This window comes from Nanorana parkeri, unplaced genomic scaffold, assembly GCF_000935625.1.
Source record: "Nanorana parkeri isolate BGI_ZX_2015 unplaced genomic scaffold, ASM93562v1 scaffold208, whole genome shotgun sequence".
In the NCBI taxonomy this organism is placed as follows: Eukaryota; Metazoa; Chordata; class Amphibia; order Anura; family Dicroglossidae; genus Nanorana; species Nanorana parkeri.
Genome location: NW_017306476.1, coordinates 1,380,765 through 1,402,458, shown reverse-complemented (window position 1 = coordinate 1,402,458; position 21,694 = coordinate 1,380,765). Strand labels below are relative to the sequence as shown.

At 42.3% G+C, this 21,694-nt stretch overlaps 1 protein-coding gene across 1 annotated transcript in view; it reads left to right on the top strand.

Annotated features, from left to right (window-relative positions):
- The window catches only part of CDKAL1 (CDK5 regulatory subunit associated protein 1 like 1), a 610,267-nt gene that overhangs the window by 175,565 nt on the left and 413,008 nt on the right, over positions 1-21,694 (top strand). Inside the window, exon 8 of the mRNA XM_018555678.1 lies at positions 21,099-21,202. Coding sequence (XP_018411180.1) covers positions 21,099-21,202 — 104 coding nt within the window. The remainder of the gene's footprint in view (positions 1-21,098; positions 21,203-21,694) is intronic.

The following is a 21,694-nucleotide window of genomic DNA, read 5'->3' as shown; positions in this document are numbered from 1 at the left end:
CCACTATTTACCAGCTCACTATCCCCCCCCCCCACACATTTTTTTTAAAATCTACCTATCATTACTTACACTACACTTTCAAATGCAATGGAATCCAGAACAGGCTCTCCAATAATCTGAAAGCCCAGCAACCAAAGCAAGACTAAACTCCCAAACCTCCCTCCCTCTCCTCCAAATTAAGTATACTCTTTGTATGCTTTCTGTACTCCATTTTAAACGTTTACAAATGTAAGACTTGTCTAAGAGCAGACTTTATATTTGTATTGGCTAGAAAAGCCTATCTTGTGCCCTTTTTGCTTTAGTTTCATTTTGTTATTGGGGCCTTATTTCAAAGCATGCAAGGCCTTTTGTTTTCTACAAAATATTTGTTGATGATGGATCTCTATTCAAGCCTTTATTTAATATTTTTAGTAGGGCTGGTAATTTGAATCTAGCTATGCAATCATATGCCTTTTTTTTCTTTTCTGAATGACAGTCAGGCCGCGGCTCCCGATGTCGGAAAAGAAAAAAAAAAAAACGATCGTAGGGAAAGGTTTAATCTGCTCGATTGAGCAGATTAAACCTTTCCGGTAAAAAGAGAGTTGGGATGTGTACTCACCGGCCCAATCGGCTCCATCGGGTAATGAAGGGGAAGGGGGGAGAAGTCCAGTGACGTCACGGGCATCGACGTAACCGGACTCCTCCCCCCCTTCCCTTCGTTAGCCGACAGCCACTTGGGGAAGGGGGGAGGAGTCCGGTGACGTCGTTGTCCGTGACATCACCGGATCTCTGACTGAAGACCCGTAAGCCGGCGGAGAGGCGAGTACGGATCAATAGAACTTTGATCGATCAAAAAAATTAACGATGAATCGAGGGATTAATCGTTAATTTCCGCAGCCCTAATTTTTAGCTCAATTTGTTGTTGTCAACGTTAAAATCCCTATGTATGCTACCATTATGTCAGCAAGCTGTGCACTCTGTACATTTGTTGGTAAAGTTTCAACTGTTGCATCATTGGATACTTATTATGCTATTGATGTCTTTAAACCGATAGTAAACTGCCAAATCAAAATTGAAATTCTCAGCCCCCAGGAGGTGTTTGCCTTAATGTGCTAGCATGCACAGCATATTAACACAATATGGAAGACTTGCCTTGCAGGCGATCCCCTCCAGTGATGCAATATCAACACTCCTTTGTTGGCACTTCCATTTTCTTTCTGGTTTGGCATCTTCAGCCTCTTGATTGTCCACATCAGGATGACGCAACTCTAACAATTTCTATTTAGGTAAATGTATACATAAAAATTAGGCTTTGTCCCTAAAAGGCAATCTATAGACATAGGGTCATGTATATATCTGCCATATAGCACGGGACAGATCATAGAAAATGTCACTCTGTTCTCCTTTTTGTTATTGCTGCAAGGCATTTAATGTCATATCCTTACCAATTTAAATTTTTTTGCTACTGTAGAAGGTACGAGGCAAAGCAACTCATTGTGTCCTTTTCCCTCCATTCCCCTTTTCTTAGATCCCCCAACACACTGTTTGCATCACCAGTATATTAAGGGTATGTACTTGTTCTGGCTCCCCAGTCTAAGCATTGAAAGTGTGATCTCTAACTTACAGTTGTGGTGAGATGGCTATAACTCCCAATCTTTGACTGGGTTGGCAAACAAGACTTAATTCATTATGACACCTTGAAGATTGTTAGGCTTAATCCAAACTGTGCAGATCTTTACAACAGCGAACATAGGATAGGTGAAAAGATCATAATGTCATCCACCAGCAAGGACATGTGGCTGAAATGAAAACTAGAACATAATGAAGACAGGTGAAACTATCTACACAGAGGAGAACCTGAACTATGGGAAGGGGTGGAGACAAATACCAGCAACAGATGAAGCAAATAATATGTGAAGGCAAATGACAATGTATCTGTAACATGACAATACACACTATACTTTTTCCCAGTTTTTTTTGGTAAAATTAGGTACCTCGGCTTATATTCGGGACGGCTTATACTCGAGTATATACGGTATATGCTGATGACATTTTAAGTTGCATCGTCTGCACCCATTTCCTCACTCAACCTTCCCCCTGTGTAGCAGTCATTTGCTGGTCTTTTTGGACCTTTCCATCAATGAATCACAGTATCACAGTGGCATATGCAAAACGTGTATTAATTCATGTATTTAGGACTAAAAAAAAAAAAGAATCCCTCAATCCATTTTGATTAGTTGGGGTTCAGCAAATAGGAAGAAGGAAGCAGGTTTAGGGAAAACTGGATTTTAAATATGTTGCTTTATTATATGTGAAAAAATATACTTACACAATATGGTTGTCATAAATGCTACTGTTTTACATGTAAAAAAAACAAAAAACTTTTACTGAAGTTGTTTCTTAGTTTATACTGTTATTACCTACTCTGTCTTCAGGATATGTGATACTCTTGATAATTTGTTTGTGCTGACCTTTTTAGGGTTTGAAAATGCTTATCCGGCAAATTTCTGTGTAGATTTGATTTAATATTTGGCTCTTTTTTATGGACAAGTAATGCATTTTGTTTTTATGAACTGAGCTTTGTTTACAAAGTTTTAACGCAAATGGTACTTCAAGCATTTCTTCAAACCATGTGTTCTAATTAAAGATCACATAAGTGTACACTTTGTCTTTCCTTTGACCTGTTTCTGTTTTCCTGGCTGCTCAAGATTTATGGAGAAAGCAGAATGTTACAATAACTTGTACTGAGTGCAGACATACACAGTGTGCAAAAAAAAAAAGTCATCAATGTCAAGTGTCCGTGCTGCTTGTGCTTTAAAACAATGTTGTCATCTTGCAGTGGAATTTCCAAGCATGATGTTTTTCTCACATTGTTTAAAATTAAAAGGACACTTTGTGTCCTAATGTTTTTCATCTTCCCTTTTCAGCTGGATAGCACTCTGCAGATTGACTTGGGTTTTTAAAATTCTAATAACCATCACCAAACAATAAATAATTCTGTTAAGTTTAATGTCATTGTAATTTTCTAATTATTGGTATATTAACTGTTTGGGAAGAATGCAGTTCAAATGGCATGATCAGAGGTGACTTTGCATGTGTCTGTGTTTTTGTGTATTTGCTGTATATTGAGATGCCCATTGCCTATAGAATTGCATTAAAAAGTACACTTTTCTTTTACATACTAACATTTCACAAGGCAGGCTCACATCACTAAGACATAAAACAGTTCATATAATTTACCCTCAATGGCATATGTGTAAAACCTTAAATGTCACATTCACCATCATTCTACAGGTGAATCAATCACATGCATTAGGAAGATACACCATAAATCAGGGGTGCCCATTAGGTCGATCGCCATCTACCAGCCGATCGCAAAGCGATCCCTGGTAGATCGCGATGTCCTGTCCTCCTGCCGTGGGGCTTCTCTGGATCCTCGCTGCTCTCCCCCATCTGTATGCAGCGGGAATCCGAGAAGCGAACAAAGCGCTGCAGGCAGCGGCGGGGGGCGGAGCTGCTATCACAGCAGATCGCCGAGCGGTGAGGAGAGAGAAAGCCGCTCGGCCTGAATCTGACAGCCGGCGGCTCTCTCTCTCCTCACCGCACATGCTGCTGTGACAGCAGCTCCGTCCGAATGCCCCCCGCGGCTTAAGTGCTTTCCTAACTTCTCCTTGGATCCCCCGCTACCTCTGCCTGGGAGAGCAGTGGAGATCCAGATGAGAAGCTGAGCCTCCATAGCCTTCCTGTGTGCGTGGCCGAGCGGCAGAGGATCGGTGCATATCAGTGATATGTACCAATCCTCTGTGCAGGACAAACACTGGAGCGATCAGCTAATCACTATTTTAAAAGGGAAATATCAGGGGCTGGCTTGGATCCCTAATATAGATGGAAAAATTGCAACGCATTCCTCCATCCACGCTATATTGTGTGGATGGAGAAATCTCCCACTGGAGAGATTTCAGTATCTTGCTAGTCGGCCCCGCTGGCTCTCAAAATACCTGAACAATGCCTGCGTCAAATCAGATTGTTCAGGTATTTTGACAGCCAGCGGGGCCGACTAGCAAGATACTGAAGCTTGGCCCAGTGGGGGATTGCTCCATGCACACAGTTTAGCGTAAATGGAGGAATGTGTTGCACTTTTTCCATCTGACCATAGAATATCTGCATATAATCTATAGGTGTATGGCCAGCTTTATGTTTTAAAGAAGAACTCCTGACATAACTATTATTGACCCTTGCTGTGGGGCTACTACTGCACTGTACAGGTTAAGTGCTTGTTTTCATCTTGGGATGAAAAAAAAAAAAAGATATACAGGTGAAACTCGAATAATTAGAATATTATGCAAAAGTTCATTTATTTCACTAATGCAACTTAAAAAGTGAAACTAATATATGAGATAGACTCATTACATGCAAAGCAAGATAATTCAAGCCGTGATTTGTCATAATTGAGATGATTATGGCTTACAGCTCATGAAAACCCCAAATCCACAATCTCAGACAATTAGAATATTACATGAAATCAATAAAACAAGGATTGTACATAGAACAATATCAGACCTCTGAAAAGTATAAGCATGCATGTGTACTCAGTACTTGGTTTGGGCCCTTTTTGCAGCAATTACTGCCTCAATGCGGCGTGGCATGGAAGCAATCAGCCTGTAGCACTGCTGAGGTGTTATGGAAGACCAGGATGCTTCAATAGCGGTCTTCAGCTCTTCTGCATTGTTCGGTCTCATGTCTCTCATCTTTCACTTGGCAATGCCCCATAGATTCTCTACGGGGTTCAGGTCAGGCGAGTTTGCTGGCCAATCAAGCACAGTAATCCCACGGTCATTGAACCAGGTTTTAGTGCTTTTGGCGGAAATAAAGAGGACATACTCATGCTATCCTCGATCCTGCAGCAGTGACTGCCCACCTCTTTCCCCCTCCACTCTGGCTGTGTTTTTTTCCCCTTGGTGTCTTCACGTCTAATCGACTTGTATTAGAAGTGATCACCCGTCCAGTGGCTAGCCCCACTGCAAGGGTTAATTTTTCAAAGTCCTGGAGTTTCGCTTTTAGGATTCACTAGGTGCATGATTGTTGCAGTTTAGTGACTCACTAGGTAGTGAATCAAAGGTCAAAATGTGTGCCTTGCAGCTCCTATACCCCTATCCTTGCTTGTTTCCTCTCAAGTATACAATTACTTGCTGATGGATTAGCCAGGGTTTTTTGCAGTGACAATCCTCAAACAGTAATCTTTTTAGTGTGCTTGTGCCAGTAACATAGATGACTTCTCAGCAGACCAGGCAAATCATGTGTACTGCTTATAAATGTAAAAGTCTGGAAGCCCTTCACACTCCTGACCTTATACAAAGCCTGTATGAATGAATAGAAAGCCTGCCGTAATTGGCTCAGCGCTGAGCCAATCACGGCAGGCTTTCTATCCATTAATACAAGCCTGCCGTGATTGCGCCGCGACCCGTGATGCTGCCGTGATGGCGACCCGTGATTGCCGTGATGGCGCCGCGACCCACTGCAGAAGGGCTCGCGACCCACTTTTGGGTCGCGACCCATGAGTTGAGAACCACTGTTCTAGTCCATATAATATATTGCATATAAACGTGTTAACAAGGAACATAGTGATTTGCTTCTTTGACTGCCCTGTCTGTGTAAATCTCGGGACTGGATGTAAAGAAAAACCAATTGTTTAGCCAATTAAACTGAAGAGAGGGGGAAGTGAAGGCAAACCAATGCTTATTCACCTGCTAAACTTAACAGAAAAAAAGAGGATAGAGATATACTCGAAGTGTAAAGTGTTTACAGCAAGAGCCATATTTAGGTTCTTGTGGTATTCTGTATCTCTGAATATGAATGTAGAATATACCTGGTTAAACCTTTGCAAGAACTGGGATTATACCATCACCCTGTTTTGCTTGCTTTTGATGCATGTCATCAAGCTTGAGGCCGATTTATCGGTGGTGAATTCATGATTTTACAGTCAAAACTGTATATTACCAGCTCATGCTAATCCTATTTCACATCATAAATCTTTCAACTGTGTTTCTCAGGTCTCTCAAATGAGGAAAGGTTCACTGGCAGAATTGTATGACATCTTGTGGTGCCAAGACAGCTGTTCTTAAAGACACAATTTCATCAAATGTCAGTTCTTGAAGTGTACAAACTGACAAGAATTAAATATGGGGCTTGCCTTTTTATCTTTATACTATCAGTAATTAGACTTTTATCCAGCTGCTGACGCAGGATTTGGGGATTCTTGTCTCATGAGATCTATTAAACCCGACTTGCATAGTCACTGCAGCTCCTATGCTGTCCGGTCAGTCTTCCCACCTTTCTGTCTTGGATGAGAGTGCTTCACTTCCACTAACAGTTTAACCTTTGTCTCAGACAATGTAGCACTCCAACTGGGATCTCCTAAAGATGTGAAAACCCGTTTGCAAAGAATATGACTCAGATTATCAAAGTTTTCCGCTCAAGTCTTTTAATGTCCCTTTTGAAGGTAAAGTTTGGCCCAAGGCAAATTTAGCCACGCAGTAAAGTATGAAAAGGCACCATACTCTAGCATGGATTGTTCCATCCTGTCATTTTAAAGTCTTACAGCTCAGGGAGCCTGTGCTCGATTATGCACATTGGATTTTTTTTCCTATAAGTTCATAGTACTGAATGCACTTTTTAGAGTGGCACATTTTTGCTTGTATGAATTTTAATTATAGCTGTCTCCTTCCATTTAGGTTACTAGGTTAGGACATATAAATAGAAGTCATGTATGGCTTACTCATCATTTGACTGCTTCTATTTGATAAAATTATTTAACACATCAGCACAGGTCTGTTTATAAAGGTGTGCTTATCATATACGCTATGGCTTGTAGTTATTTTCATTTATTTTGTTGTCAGTGGCGGAAACACAAGGTACACAACAGAAATGGTTGTATGTGTTTTAGCTCTCTTTTAGGCAAGTAGGGTGTGAAAGCATAGGTAGAGTTTTTGCTTAGGAGCATGGGTTATACTAATTTTCTTTTCGGCGCCCTGCCAAGATCCCACAAAGACCTGGTAAAGCCCGTCAGTGAAGTCCACCTATTGCAGCTCCTTGTAATGTTTTGGCAAAGATGAAGCATTGCTCCTAAATTCATGGCGCAGTTCCCACTCATGTAGGCTGTGCCTGCTAATACTACAGTGGGATGGTGAACATGGCTATACTGCTAATGCTTTCGGGACATACATTGCTCAGTTTTGCTTCATGTTCTCCAGAGAGTGGACTTTTTTTTCAGTAAAATTTACTTTTCCCAATAATTGGAATCGGCATATGACACTGCAGCTGTCACGTGCCGGCTCTATAGTTCCAAGAGCTGAACGATCACAGTCTTCTCCTTCTGCAGGAAAGTGGTGACTTGCCATTCCCTGTGGGGATTCCCCTCTCTGTTCCTCCAGCGCTCTTTGGAAGGACAGACAGGGGAGGGGGAGGGCACAGCTGGCTCTAGCTCTAGAGAAAGGTAGAACAAGCTGTCAGACGGCAGGGTGGATCCTGACTGCAGCACAACTCTGTACTGTTGGCAGTAGCCTGCTATGTGCTGGGTTTGGGTCACGGTAGCATTAGTAAATGTACTAATGTGACCCAAAAGAGGAATAAAACAAAACAAAAAAAAATATTTGACTTTAGTTCTCTTTTAAACTCCTCCCTGTTTTTCTGTTATTTTGGAATATTTTTTCTTAATTTACTGTCATTTTGTTTTTAATTTATCGTCCTCAGCTGCTTATAGATTCAGGTCAGATGCTAAGATATTAGAAATCTTTCCAGTCCGCCAAGGATCACATGGTTTTCCCAGTTCATTAAGTATACTGGTGTTCTCCCTGCAACAGTGCTGCAGTCGACAGTGACAACACATCTGTTCCAGTTGGCACGGGGCTCTGCTTTTCACACTAGTATGTTTAGGGATTCCTGCGTCAGTGTTCCTGTCCCTGTCTCTGAAGATGCATGGTTGTGAGTACCTAGCAGGCTTCATGCTGTTCTCATGTTTTTCTGCTGTATGGTACTGCAGCTATGTATTTGTTTTTTACTACTGAAGCAGCTGTGGCTAACTGGCCATTTGTGAAGGGGTTAAAATTATCCTCTTACTACTGAACTTGCTTTATACTTCATCATTTCAAGAAGGCTACTTGGGGGTGCCCATATAAATCACTCTCAGATTTGCTAGTTAGAGGTGTGATTTTCAGTTTACTCTGGCCAGTAAGCACTGGTCATGCCCTAATCACCATTTTAAATGTCAAACCTCCTTCTCCTCAGGCATTGATCAAACAACAAATGTTGAATAGAGCATTCCCAAGCATGCAGCAGTGCAGACACATAGCTGCTTTGCCTGCACTGGGTCCAGTATACTGCTTGGGTCAAGAGTATTGAGCCAGCTCGGGAGAGCTCAGACCACTAGCTACAGCCTGACCAGGGGATCCCATAGGCCCACTCCCTATACTTCTGTGCAAAGGGGAGGAGGAGAGAGTTAGGCCTCACTGCTTGTCATTGCATTTTAGTACTTTGCTCCTATATATTGGGCTGTCTGCAGTTGACAGCCTTTCTTTTACCTCAGCCTGCTGTTTCCAGTGGTTACTGTCCATAAAACATTTTTTTTCTACAACCAGGTTCACCTAACTGACCCAGTCAATTAATATTTGTGGGGATTTGTGTAGTGTTTTTGTTAAGGACACATTATTTTTGTTAACCTGTCTCGCTCTTTTGATAGGCGCTCATCCTGTTATTAATAGTTTTAAAGGAGCTCCAGTTATACTGGTAGTTATTCCAGAGAAGATGTATGCACTGATCCTGCAGCCTGGTTAGTTGGATAGGGAAACATCCATGTAACAGTACTGTAAAGAAAACACAAAAACCCGGCATACAGATCTAAGTGCAATATAAAAGTAACTGCTTAATAAAGGTAAAATGTAATGCACTTACAGGATATTTAAAAACATCCCACCTGTCACACATCAGATGGAAGTCCGATCTCAGCTGCAGGTGTCGACGTCTGACACCTGGCAACCCATAAGTACTCGGCAGCTGTGATCCTGCCTTGAGGAGAACCAGCTACAGCACTGCTCAGCCATTGGGTCAGATCTGTGTCTTCCAGCACAGGTGATCTGGAATAATTCTGGACTGGACTCTTCTCTCTCCATGTGCCTGACATCCTAAAAACAATCTTGGACCAGCAGCTAAGATGAGACTTCCATCTGATGTGTGACACGGGAGATGTTTTAAATTTCCTGTAAGTGCATTACTTTTTACCTTTTTATTAAACGGTTACTTTTATAATGCACTTAGATCTGTGCCCAGGTTTTCATGGTTTTTTTTTAACAGTTCCCATTTATGGATTGTACTGACATCAAGTTGTAAGTGATATTTTGCTCTGTGTACACCTTGGTATGTTTTGCACTTCAGTCCATGCTCGCCTCCACGCCTATTTTCCAGACTCTAAATGGCTGGTCAAAATGCTAAGCAAAGATCTCGTAGCGGCTGGTGTTCAGACTCAATTTATTGATTGATTTTGACCAGATGATCTTCAAGTTGAAATGTATGTGCAGTGTGGTGCTGGATGCTAGCCAGGTTGAATCTTGGCTAACACCTTTTCCTGTCCAGGTTCTCAGGGCAATTTGGTTTGGACATTCTGGTCGATGGAGCAACAGTGTAAGAAGGTTTTACCATAACTACCTTTTGTGGAAAATCGTCTTTTGACCAAGTGTAGTGGTCAATCCATCTAGAACTGTTTTGGGACATGTGTCTGTTTTGGGGAACACCAGATGTGGAGTTCACTTCTCTGTTCAACATGAAGCTGGACAGGTTTGTTTCCAAGAACCATGACTCGATAGCAGATGCCATGGTTGTGCCATGAGATCAGTATACCTTGATCTATGCTCTTCCTCTAAAAGCTGAAGCTTTTACCATGTCTACTTTAAAGGATTGAGGCCTAGTACATTGCAGTCATTTGCATAGCTCCTGATTGGCCTCAGAGAGTGTTGTATGCTGACTTTGTTCGTCTGTACCTTCTACTAGATCAGTCATATCTTTTATAAAACTGCAATGCGTATACACAGCACATTGTTGCACCACCTGGGGTGATGCCAAAGGTCATGTGTTACATTTTGTAAATGATTTCTAAACACTAGGGTTATAACAATAAACCCAAGGACATTCTTTATAAAACATTGCACAGACATTGTAGAAGGGTTTTGGATCCTACCCAGCTATGGAGTACATGCTACATATCTTATTGTTTGTCTCTCCTTTGCCAACATCATTATTGGCATAGTATTTTAAAATATTGTGTTTGACAATAAATAAGAAAGAACAGTACTATCTGTCTAAAGGATGACAATCACAAATATTTGCTCAAATAATATAAATAACATTTGTTTTAATAATTTACTTACAATTTGAAAAATGTCATAATATGGTATTTATATCTTTATGTAATAAGAAAGCTTTTTCATCTAGAAGTGTATGCATCCCCATTCTGTTGTAGCAGTACTTCATCTCTTCGGCTAGCAATGTGAATTGGATAACCAGTTTGACTCCCTGCAAAAACTTCACCACCACACCTCATCACTACAGTAGTGATGAGCCAAACACACCCGAGTTCCGTTCAAGTTCGAACTTTAGGACAAGTTTGAACTCAAACTTCGAACTCAATGAAAGTCTATGGGACCAGAAGTCTAGAAATCAAATGTCTGATTTTTGAAAGCTTATAAAAAAGTAAAACAATGAAAAAAAAATTCCTTTAAACATCATGCCCGGGGGGTCCCCTTAAACTGCCTGTACAGTGACACATCTGTACGATGTATAGAACCTTGCTGCAGCAAAAAGTGTTATTTATAAAGAAAAAAAAAAGCGTGCCACAGAATGGCGTTCTGAAAGATGTCGGCAAAATATAAACAATTAGGTGGAACTAGCTGTGACAGCTAGCTAGCTGCGCCCAACTGTTTACATTTATCCGGCACCTGACTGGACTTCACTGTCTGAGCCATGATTGGGCAAAGCCATCGTTGCTTTGCCCAATAATGACTCTCACAGTGCACTGTGCTGTGATTGGGTAAAGTCTTGCACCTGACCTGTGGTCAGGTGCATTGCTTTACCCAATAAGAGCTTCACAAGGCACTGTGCGGTGCGCCCTGATAGTTTGTGTGTTCGCCGAACACACAAACTGCCGATGTTCGAGTCGTACTGTTGGTCGACTCGAATATCGGGACCATACCGACTCTACAGTAAAGCTGTAGTTAGTTTGCAGAAAACTAAATTTGGGCAGGCATGCCATACATTTTAGGGTTGTGGAACAACTTTAAATCCTACATTTCATTTATTGTTTGTGGCATACATTTTTAGTTTTCTTGTTAAAGCAGCTTTGGAATGATAATTTACATTTGTATCCCATAATAATGAAATATATAATGGGACTGTTGTGACGAGATGTGCATTGCTTTGTGTGATTTGGCTGTGATCAGTTGGTTGATGCTTTTCTATGTATTATACTGATATGTTCCCTCAAACCAGTGGGCTGTTACAAATGAAACTAAATCTAAGTCTACCCCTAAGTCTGTACCTTTATGGCAACCCTAGTACTCCAGACCTTGTAACCTTCACCTGAAGAAGCAGGAGCTGGAATAGTGTTCTGTATCCGGAATCAGGAGTGAACTCCAGTAAAGTAATTGAGGAAAGCTACTCTTATCTTTCATAGTATTTTATTCATTTTCCACAATAAATGTACAATTAATACAAACACTTCAGTGTCACCAAAACAACGACAGTGCTTCATTTTTACTTAAATATGATCTATTCCTTATAAATTTGATCAGAAAAAATTGTGCAATATGATAGAACTATTATTGAAAATATTTTAGAGAGCTTTGCTCATTAATATGTATCAAAAGCTATTCATGTGTTCTAAAAAGTGCTTAAACAAATTCCCATTATTCCTATCAATAAAACAGCTAGTTAAACCACTGTGAACCTTAATAAACCTTAATGGATAGTACTCCCAATATTATTAAATGGGCTCTATCCTAATTATATTTACCACCAAAATAATCCATTCCTTATAACTGTGACCAAAATACATTGTATAGTATACAGCATGACAAAGCTATTGTTAATAACTCATTAACAGAGGGGCTTTGCCCATTAATTTATATCAAAAAGTATTCATGTGTTCTTATAAATGCCTTTGTTAAACCCATTCCAACCGATTATATTTAAAACCTTGTTTGATGACACCACTAACATAAAAAAGAAAACCGAGCAAGACCACAAAAAAGGGGGGGGAGGGGGTTGGGGCCAATCCCCAAAGATTGACCCCATTCCACACCATACTGTCTGAAACCATGTCAAAAAGCAAGCGATACTCCCATGTAATGGATCCATGGTGACCAAATTAGTTCAAATCTCTTTTCAGTATCCAAGAGAATGCTCTGCATCCTCTCGTGAACCATTATCCATGACAATTTCACTTTAACCTGTTGAAAAGATATCGTTGGTTACCTCCAGGATTTTGCTATGGTAGTTTCAGCTGCCAAGAAGAAAAAAAATATAAATGTATTCTGAGCTCTTGAGAACCCTGATATAGGGTGATTTAATAAAACAGTGAGCCTCCTTCGGGATACGAACTCCAACCACTCTATATACAAGAGCATAGAGTCTGTTCCAGAAAGGGCGTAGTTTAGGACATTGCCACCAGGTATGATACATAGTACCAGGAAGTGTACATCGGAAGCAATCGGAGGATATCCCCAGGGATATCCTCGTCATCCTGGAGGGGACCAAGTACAATCTAGATAATACTTTATTATTTGCTTCGATTAGGGAGATGTTAAGCAAACCCGAGGATCCTCTTAGGCAGCATTGCTGCCAGACCTCCGTAGGGAGGTCAATTGCCAAATCTCTCTCCCACGCTAACATAAAGGGTAGTTTAATCTTTGTATCTACCAGAAGAGAGTATATCATAGAAATACCACCCCTCTGTCTTCCATCCCCCAGACACCACCTCTCATATACAGTATTAAAAGGTTTATCTGGGGGAGGCAAATGTAAGAAGCCCAGAAAGTGGCTCAATTGTCGAAAATGGAACAGTTCAGACAACGGCATATGGAGGTTCTCTTGACAGTACTTCAAGGTTAAAGGTTTACGTGACCGAAAGCACTGTGCAATACGATCTATGCCCTTATGCTGCCTCCACTGAAATGCATTAGGTTGTCTACCCGGAGGGAAATTTGGGTGACAAAAAACAGGTGCTAAAGGGGTATGAGATGATACCATACTGTCATTCTGTCTAACTGAATCCCACAAAGCCAGAGAGTGAGCTAAAGTTGGAGCCAATACAGCTGGTCTCTGTCTCGGATTAAGCCACTTGAGCATCTCAATAGACATACCCGAAGCGGAGAGTGCTCCCATTGAAACCCAATCGAGGGAATAGCCCCGGCTATATATTGAGGACAATTGTGCAGTCCGCGCTGCCCTATAATATTGGTAGAAATTGGGCACACCCAATCCGCCATGCATCCACAAAGTGTCGTAGTTGAAAGTAAGCCAGCCATGAAGATCGCGGAAGCGGGTTGGGGCCAGATAGTGATGTTATTGGCTGTAAGGCCGATCCCGACAGGAACTGAGATACATAACCAGGTTCAGAGACCTTCCAGCACAAAAAGGTGGGAACTCCATACCCTGCCGGGAAATCTGGGTTGGCAAGGATCGGGGTCATGGGACCCCGAGGCATAGATAAGCTGTATCTGGGCATCGTGGTGTTCCATACCCGTAATACTTGGGGCGGAAAAAAGGGAAGATCCGAGCTTCGCGGTTGAAGAGCAGTCGGTAACCACGGAAGTGTGAATAACGGTACCGGGGAAAGGTCGCTTTCCAGGGTGACCCATAACGCAGGGTCGCTGGAGTCAAACCAGGCTGCTAAATGGGATAGATGAGTGGCCCTGTAATACGTCTCTAAGTCCGGAAGGGCGGCGCCCCCATGTTCCTTCTTCTTTATCAGTATAGTGTATCGCAGTCTGGGTTTCTTATTCCTCCAAATATAACGTAGGACCGCCGAGCGGATGCGCTTAAAGAAGCGGATCGGGAGACTTATAGGGAGGGTTTGGAACAAATAGAGGCATCGAGGTAGCAGGTGCATCTTGAACAGTGCGATTCTACCAAACCAGGTATGATGTAGGTTCATCCAGGAGGTAAGAGTGTCCTCCAGGGATTGTAACAGTGGGGCGTAATTGAGTGAGTATAAGTCCGACAATGTGGCTGGCACCTTAACCCCTAGGCAGGTAATGTGATCCGACCGCACTCGAAAGGGCAGTGAGTCCCGGAGGTTGTCCCGTTCTGCAGGGGAGAGGGATACATCTAGAAGTTCACATTTTTGCACATTTACCCGGTAATTGGATAGACCCCCCAAATATTCTAAATTCGTGCAACACCAAAGGCAGAGCCACCAGTGGATTGGAAAGGTACAACAATAGGTCGTCAGCATATAACCCCATTTTATGGATTTGCTTGCCGATTGAGAGGCCTTGAATAGATTGATTGAGTCTAAGAGCGTTTGCCAGGCGTTCCATGACCAGGATGTAAAGCAATGGGGACAGGGGGCAGCCCTGCCGGGTGCCATTATGTATTTGGAACGGGGCCGAAAGCACGCCGTTCACCCGTACTCTGGCATGCGGTCGGCAATAAAGTGCCATGATTTTATCCACAAAATCTGTAGGGAAGCCCGTCTGAAGCAGAGAGGCCAGAAGAAAGGGCCACCCAACGCGATCAAAGGCTTCCTCGGCGTCTACCGAGAATAAACAAAAGGGGATTCCATGTGACCGAGCGTAATGCATCAGGGTGATTGTTCGCCTAATACTATCTTTAGCCCCCCGTGCAGGCACAAACCCCACTTGTTCCTTATGAATCAGGTTAGGGATGAAGGATGTCAACCTATGAGCTAGGAGTTTCGCGTAGACTTTAACATCGACGTTTATTAATGAAATGGGGCAATAGTTATTGCAATGTGTTGCCCGGTTTGGGCAAAACAACAACATGGGCCTCTAGAGCTTGGCGTGGGAAAGGGCAGGTCGGGAGATGGCATTGAAAGGCTTAGTCAAGGGAGGCGCTAGATGGTCTTTGAACCGCGAATAGAATTTAGTGGTGAACCCATCTGGCCCCGGGCTTTTGCTCGAGGGGAGAGACTTGAGTGTAGTAAGGACTTCAATGTCCGTGAACGGGGCAGTAAGTTCTGGCAGGGCGTTATCCGGGAGTTTCGGCAGAGATGTCCGCGACAGGTACAATTTGAAGTTCTGACATAGTCAGGGGGGCGGGGGTTATCCGAACCCGGCTGTAGATTATAAAGGGCTGAGAAGAAGGTGTGAAATTCTTCCGCAATACGTTCAGAGCTATGGACCACTCCATGCTTAGCTGAGTTGATTTTTGGGACATATGTGCGGAGCCGTTGCCCACGAACCGAGCGAGCCAGCAAACGCCCGCTTTTATCGCCATGTTCGTAGAAAATGCTGCGCACCCGATCCCTATGAGAGAGATACTTAGCATCTTAACAGTCTCTGGATTTCCAGTCACACCCTGGTCAAATCCTGGAGCAGTGTGGGGGATGGGGCTTTTTTATGCGCAGTTTCCAGTAAAGTAAGGTCCGACAGCAGGTTTAACAGGGTAATCCCCGGTTCCCTCTTTAGTCGTGAGCCGTGTTTTATAAACACCCCTCGAATCGTGGCTTTAAGAGCTTCCCATTGAATCGGGGCGGGGGTGGTGTCAGCTGCATGATCAGAGAGAAAGTGGGTAAGGGTAGTTGCAACATCTTATTTACAGACCGGGTCCAAGAGAAGATTCTCATTCAATTTCCACGTATAAGATGGTTTACACATACCCGGGACCTCTAAAGTGAGAAACACCGGGGAATGATCGGACCAGATTCGTGTGCCAATAGCGGTAGTAGGGGCCCATGAAAGAAGATGGTGTGAGATCAAAAAGAAATCAATCCTGCTATACGAGTTGTGTGGGCCAGAGTAACAGGTGTAGTCCCTATGATGCGGGTGCAAAACCCTCCATGCGTCCATGAGCTGGAGGGAGTGGAGGCCTTTCTTAAGTTTATTAAGCAACGGATACGAGATTTGTGACCTCCCTGAGGTAGTGTCCAGACTAGGAACCAACACCAGATCGAAGTCGCCTCCCAAGATGAGGACGCCTTCTGTGAAATCCGCAAGTTTAGAGAGAATAGACAGTAACATAGGGACCTGACCCTGGTTCGGCATATACACGTTAGCCAATGTGAACATCCTCTTCTGAATGGAACATTGCACAAAGACATACCTCCCATCTGGGTCAACCCTTTCAGCAAGTATCTCACACGTCAACGAGGAATGGAATCCTATCGCCACTCCCTTGGTCTTACCACAGGGGTTGGAACTGTATACCCATCTGGGGAAGTTGCGGCAGGCAAGGAGAGGAGCCTTATCGAGCAGAAAATGAGTCTCCTGCAAGAAGACAATCTGATTATGGAGTTTGTGTAGATCATACAGGAGTTGCGACCGTTTCTGAGGTGAGTTCAGACCCCTAATGTTCAGAGAGCATATTTTCAGGCCTTGCATCCGGAAACCGATAGCAAGGGCAGGCGGTCAAAAGGACCCTCCGAGCTGTCCAAAGTAAGGAAGGGGGAGAGGAAAGGGGTAAAGAATAGACAACAAGGACAGAAGGAATAGGGAAAGAAAGGGGACAAGGGCAATAGAAGGGAGAGAAAGAGACCAGACAAGACAAACCACAAAAGTCCCTAAAATACCCAAACACCTGTGTACAGGCGAGGGAAGGCCTACGCGGGGGTAGTGGACTACTCAAGGCAGCCACGGCGCAGGAGCCCAGGAACAGTCAAAGGAATAAATATGGTATTAGACATGTCATATATATGTAAAACCAAAACAGTAAAACAATGAACTAGGAACACTCAGCGTACTCGGCATAAAGTAAACAAACTTAGAGCTGAGAGGTGGGGAGAGGGCTATTTACCCGTATGTCAGAGCGGGGGAAACCATTGGTGCGGCTCCGGAACCCCAGAGCAGGGGGAGGGGAAGTGCCCGCTCCTAGGCGTCACCCCGGCGTATCACATTGAACCCTCAAAGGGTATCAGATGTCCACCGCCCTCCGGGCACCAGAGACGACACCCAGGCTGACCACCAGCTTCGTAGCGGCAGAAGCAATTAATAAACTTCCGTGTATAACAGACCCGAAAGGGGGAGAAATGTAATCCCACCGCTGCAACTCACCCCCCGACGTTCAGACATGTCAATAAAGGCAAATTCCAGTTAGCCCCTCCCCACATTCCACATAAACATGCTGTAGAAACCAAAGCAAAAACAAACAAAACAAAAAAAAAACCAATGTATTCAGATAGATCAACGTATGCCCGAGGTACAGGGGTGAGAAGAGTAGTCCATAGGTCTCCGATGCTGTCCCCCCATATGGGAGATGGGGGGGAAGGGAAGGAGAGTTAGGAGAGGAGGGTAGGGGAAGACGGTGGGAGCCAATTTTGATTCTAACATCTATACGAGTACCATGCGTCTATCAGATGTAATTTGTTTAGCCATTTTGTTCAGTCCCTGTTCCAACATTTCAGAAAACTTAGCCAATATATCAGTGCCTCCTTGGGCTTCATCAAGGCCTAAGTCAGCCTCCATTATGTCAGGACTAGAGGGAATTAGAAGCCTGTTGCGCCAATAAAATATCTTTCAAAGTTCTCTCTCAAAGAGGAGGTAGAAGCCTGGGAATGGGCCCGGCGAGACCCAGTACTCACGATCTCAGATCGAGGAGGAACAGGGCCTGCTCCTGTGCTATGACGGGCAGCCGCACCAGCACGGCTGCCGATCTCCGCCGTCATCTTGGAAGATCCGCCCCCTGTCTTCCAGCCCGCTGTGGACTTAGCGTCCTTTCGTTTGGTCGTCCCGCCTGCCATATGGATCCCTGAGGAAGGCTACTCTTGAACATAAAGTGTGTTGTCATGCAGAATCAGCAGGTGTGAATAGAGGGGGGAAAAAGTCTGAAAAACTGAAGACCCTAAATAAAAGAACTGGTATTTTTAAAAAAAAGGTTGTTCTTGGGTTTAGATAGACTTTCAATTATTCTCTGTTTTGTGTCAAATTCAAATGCTCATTTTCCAGCTTTGTTTCCAGTGCTGTGACTGTGGGCAGTTTAGAACAATAATTATAATGATGCTATAATGAGGACCTGTTTACACGAGGGCCATTTGATTTTAAGTTCAACCTTAAAATCAACAAAATACAGCCATTGCCCTTATAAAGCAATGCACAATTTACAAAGTACACCTGTCAGTATCTTAAGGAAATTAAACAAGTTTATGCACTTCACTTTTCTGGGGGTTTTTTGTATGTACATTTTTTAATAGCTTGGTGACCTGATCTATGTTAAGAGTATCTGGAGTTTTGTCAAAGATTATTATTATTTAAATGGCTGCCATGTCAACCATTTCAGAGTTATTTATTATAAATGAATTTAATAAAACACCCTCCCCCTTAACTGTGAATGCTGTCAACTTGGGATCCACCCACCCCAGCCCACTTGACTGTGAAAGACAGCTCTGCCCATCAGTGACTGAATAGAGTTTATTAAAAAATAAAATCACTGCAATATATATTTTTTTAAAGTTTGATACTATATATATCTATAGATCTATAGATCTATATCTATAGATCTATATCTATATATGGATCAAAATAAAATAGAGGCACATATACTGATTATTAAAAGAATATGTTTTTTAGAGAATATATATCTATGTAGATATATATATATATATATATATCTACATAGATATATATTCTCTAAAAAACATATTCTTTTAATAATCAGTATATGTGCCTCTATTTTATTTTGAGTTTATCTCCACATGGTTTGTCTCCAACCCAGTCACTGTCACTTTTTTTGGATAGCTTGGTCTCCTACTGAGTTGGTCGCCTCATTGAAACCATTGCTCTCCGTGTGTCATGGGTAACTTATAACACTTTTCAGGAAGTGGTGCGTTAGAGAGCATACTCTACTAAGCTACAATGAAAACAATACACTACTTTTGTGATGGATTTCTTGTCTCAGCAATTTTAATCAAGAAGCAGAAATAAAGCATTGAGCCACTGAGAACGCTTCCTCTAGTGGCTAATCTGCATTTTATTTTTTTTCTTATAATAATACTTACATTTAAAAAAAGCAAATATGAGAGTCTTAAAAAAGAATAAGGTATATTCTGAAATACATTATATGTTCTCACATTGCCACTGCATTAAACATTCCCTTTACATGCTTTGCTGTGACTAGCCTGTGTTGTGAACAGATCTCAATTCCAGGAGCTCTGGTTATACAGGTGAAACTCGAATAATTAGAATATTGTGCAAAAGGTTATTTATTTCACTAATGCAACTTAAAAGGTGAAACTAATATATGAGATAGACTCATTACATGCAAAGCAAGATAGTTCAAGCCGTGATTTGTCATAATTGTGATGATTATGGCTTACAGCTCATGAAAACCCCAAATCCACAATCTCAGAAAATTAGAATATTACATGCAATCAATAAAACAAGGATTGTACATAGAACAATATCGGACCTCTGAAAAGTATAAGCATGCATATGTACTCAGTACTTGGTTTGGGCCCCTTTTGCAGCAATTACTGCCTCAATGCGGCGTGGCATGGAAGCTATCAGCCTGTGGCACTGCTGAGGTGTTATGGAAGACCAGGATGCTTCAATAGCGGCCTTCAGCTCTTCTGCATTGTTCGGTCTCATGTCTCTCATCTTTCTCTTGGCAATGCCCCATAGATTCTCTATGGGGTTCAGGTCAGGCGAGTTTGCTGGCCAATCAAGCACAGTAATCCCACGGTCATTGAACCAGGTTTTGGTGCTTTTGGCAGTGTGGGCAGGTGCCAAGTCCTGCTGGAAAATGAAGTCAGCATCCCCATAGAGCTCGTCTGCGGAAGGAAGCATGAAGTGCTCCAAAATCTCCTGGTAGACGGCTGCGTTGACCCTGGACTTAATGAAGCACAGTGGACCAACACCAGCAGATGACATGGCTCCCCAAATCAACACAGACTGTGGAAACTTCACACTGGACTTCAAGCATCTTGCAGTGTGTGCCTCTCCATTCTTCCTCCATACTCTGGGTGCTTGGTTTCCAAATGAGATGCAAAATTTGCTCTCATCAGAAAAGAGGACTTTGGACCACTGAGCAACAGAACAGGTCTGTTTTTCTTTAGCCCAGCTAAGATGCTTCTGAGGTTGTTTGTTGTTCAGGAGTGGCTTGACAAGAGGAATACGACATTTGAAGCCCATGTACAGGATCCGTCTGTGTGTGGTGGCTCTTGATGTACTGACTCCAGCCTCAGTCCACTCCTTGTGAAAGTCCCCAACACTTTCAAATGGCCTTTTCCTGACAATCCTCTCCAGGCTGCTGTCATCCCTGCTGCTTGTGCACCTTTTTCTTCCACGCTTTCAAGTTTCACCTGTACATATAACTGAATGAGTCAGAGGTGTGACTTGGCCCATTCCCTCTGTCCTTCAATTACTAAAATGTCTGTTAGACTGAGACCATCAGAAAAAGAGTATCCTGTGATTGGCTTTCTCTTTCGAATGCTCTGGTAAATGTATGCCATGGGCACACTGTACTAAATGTTCAAAAAATAAAGATTCCATACAAATAAAAAGCAAAAGAAAGACATTTGATATTTTACCTGATATGTTAACTGCATAATCTAACCATGGTAATGCGAACGTTCATGAGTCATTTTTTTTTTCTTTGTATTTTCTGTTCAGAGTTTTTAATCTTATTTGCACATGGGACAAATCGGAGTTTGGGAGTTTTTTTTATTGCTTTTTTAAAAAACAGAAAACAAAATTATATAGTGATTTAGTAACATTTCCCTGTCTAATGATTCATATGCTGTGTTAATTTAAATGACCGGTTACTTGTATTTGATTGGAAGTATGCTCTGATCAGATACCTTTGAGAGATACAGGAGCATACAGGCTGCAAAATGTATATAATGTTTTACTAGACATATGCAGTGTTTTACACACTTATGTTATTGTTGGAACTTTATTTTTTAGGTGCCTAAATGCATGTACCTACTGCAAAACAAAACATGCACGAGGGGAGCTTGCCAGTTATTCTATAGAAGAATTGGTTGACCGGGCGAAACAGTCTTTTCAAGGTATGGCCAAATCCTGCAATCTTGGGCTGTAGTTTTATGTTTGGGGATAGGGGGTTTGCAGGTGCTTCATTGATATAGGTTGAGCTCCCAGCAGCTGCCCCTGGTAGATGTTTACAACCTGCCAATGACGTAACAGAGTAATTTCTATCTACAAGAACAAGGTAAAACAATGCTGGGCTATGCTCTTGGGGTCAGGGAGGTTTGGTAGTACGCATGAGTAATGCTTGGACATTCTGTACACTGACATATACTGAATGTTTTATTCAGTGATATTTGCTAGTTGTGAAAAAAAAATACACCACATTAAAAACAATATATTTATGAATGTATTTATTTGTTAATACTGTAAGTCCACATGTGTTGCAAAAACAACAGTGTTATGGTAAGCTATCAAGCCAGTATTGTATTTAAAGCAAACAGTATTACATATCATTAGGCACATAGCTGTAAAGCAAAATGTTATTTATCCATTTAACTTTAAGAACTACAAGA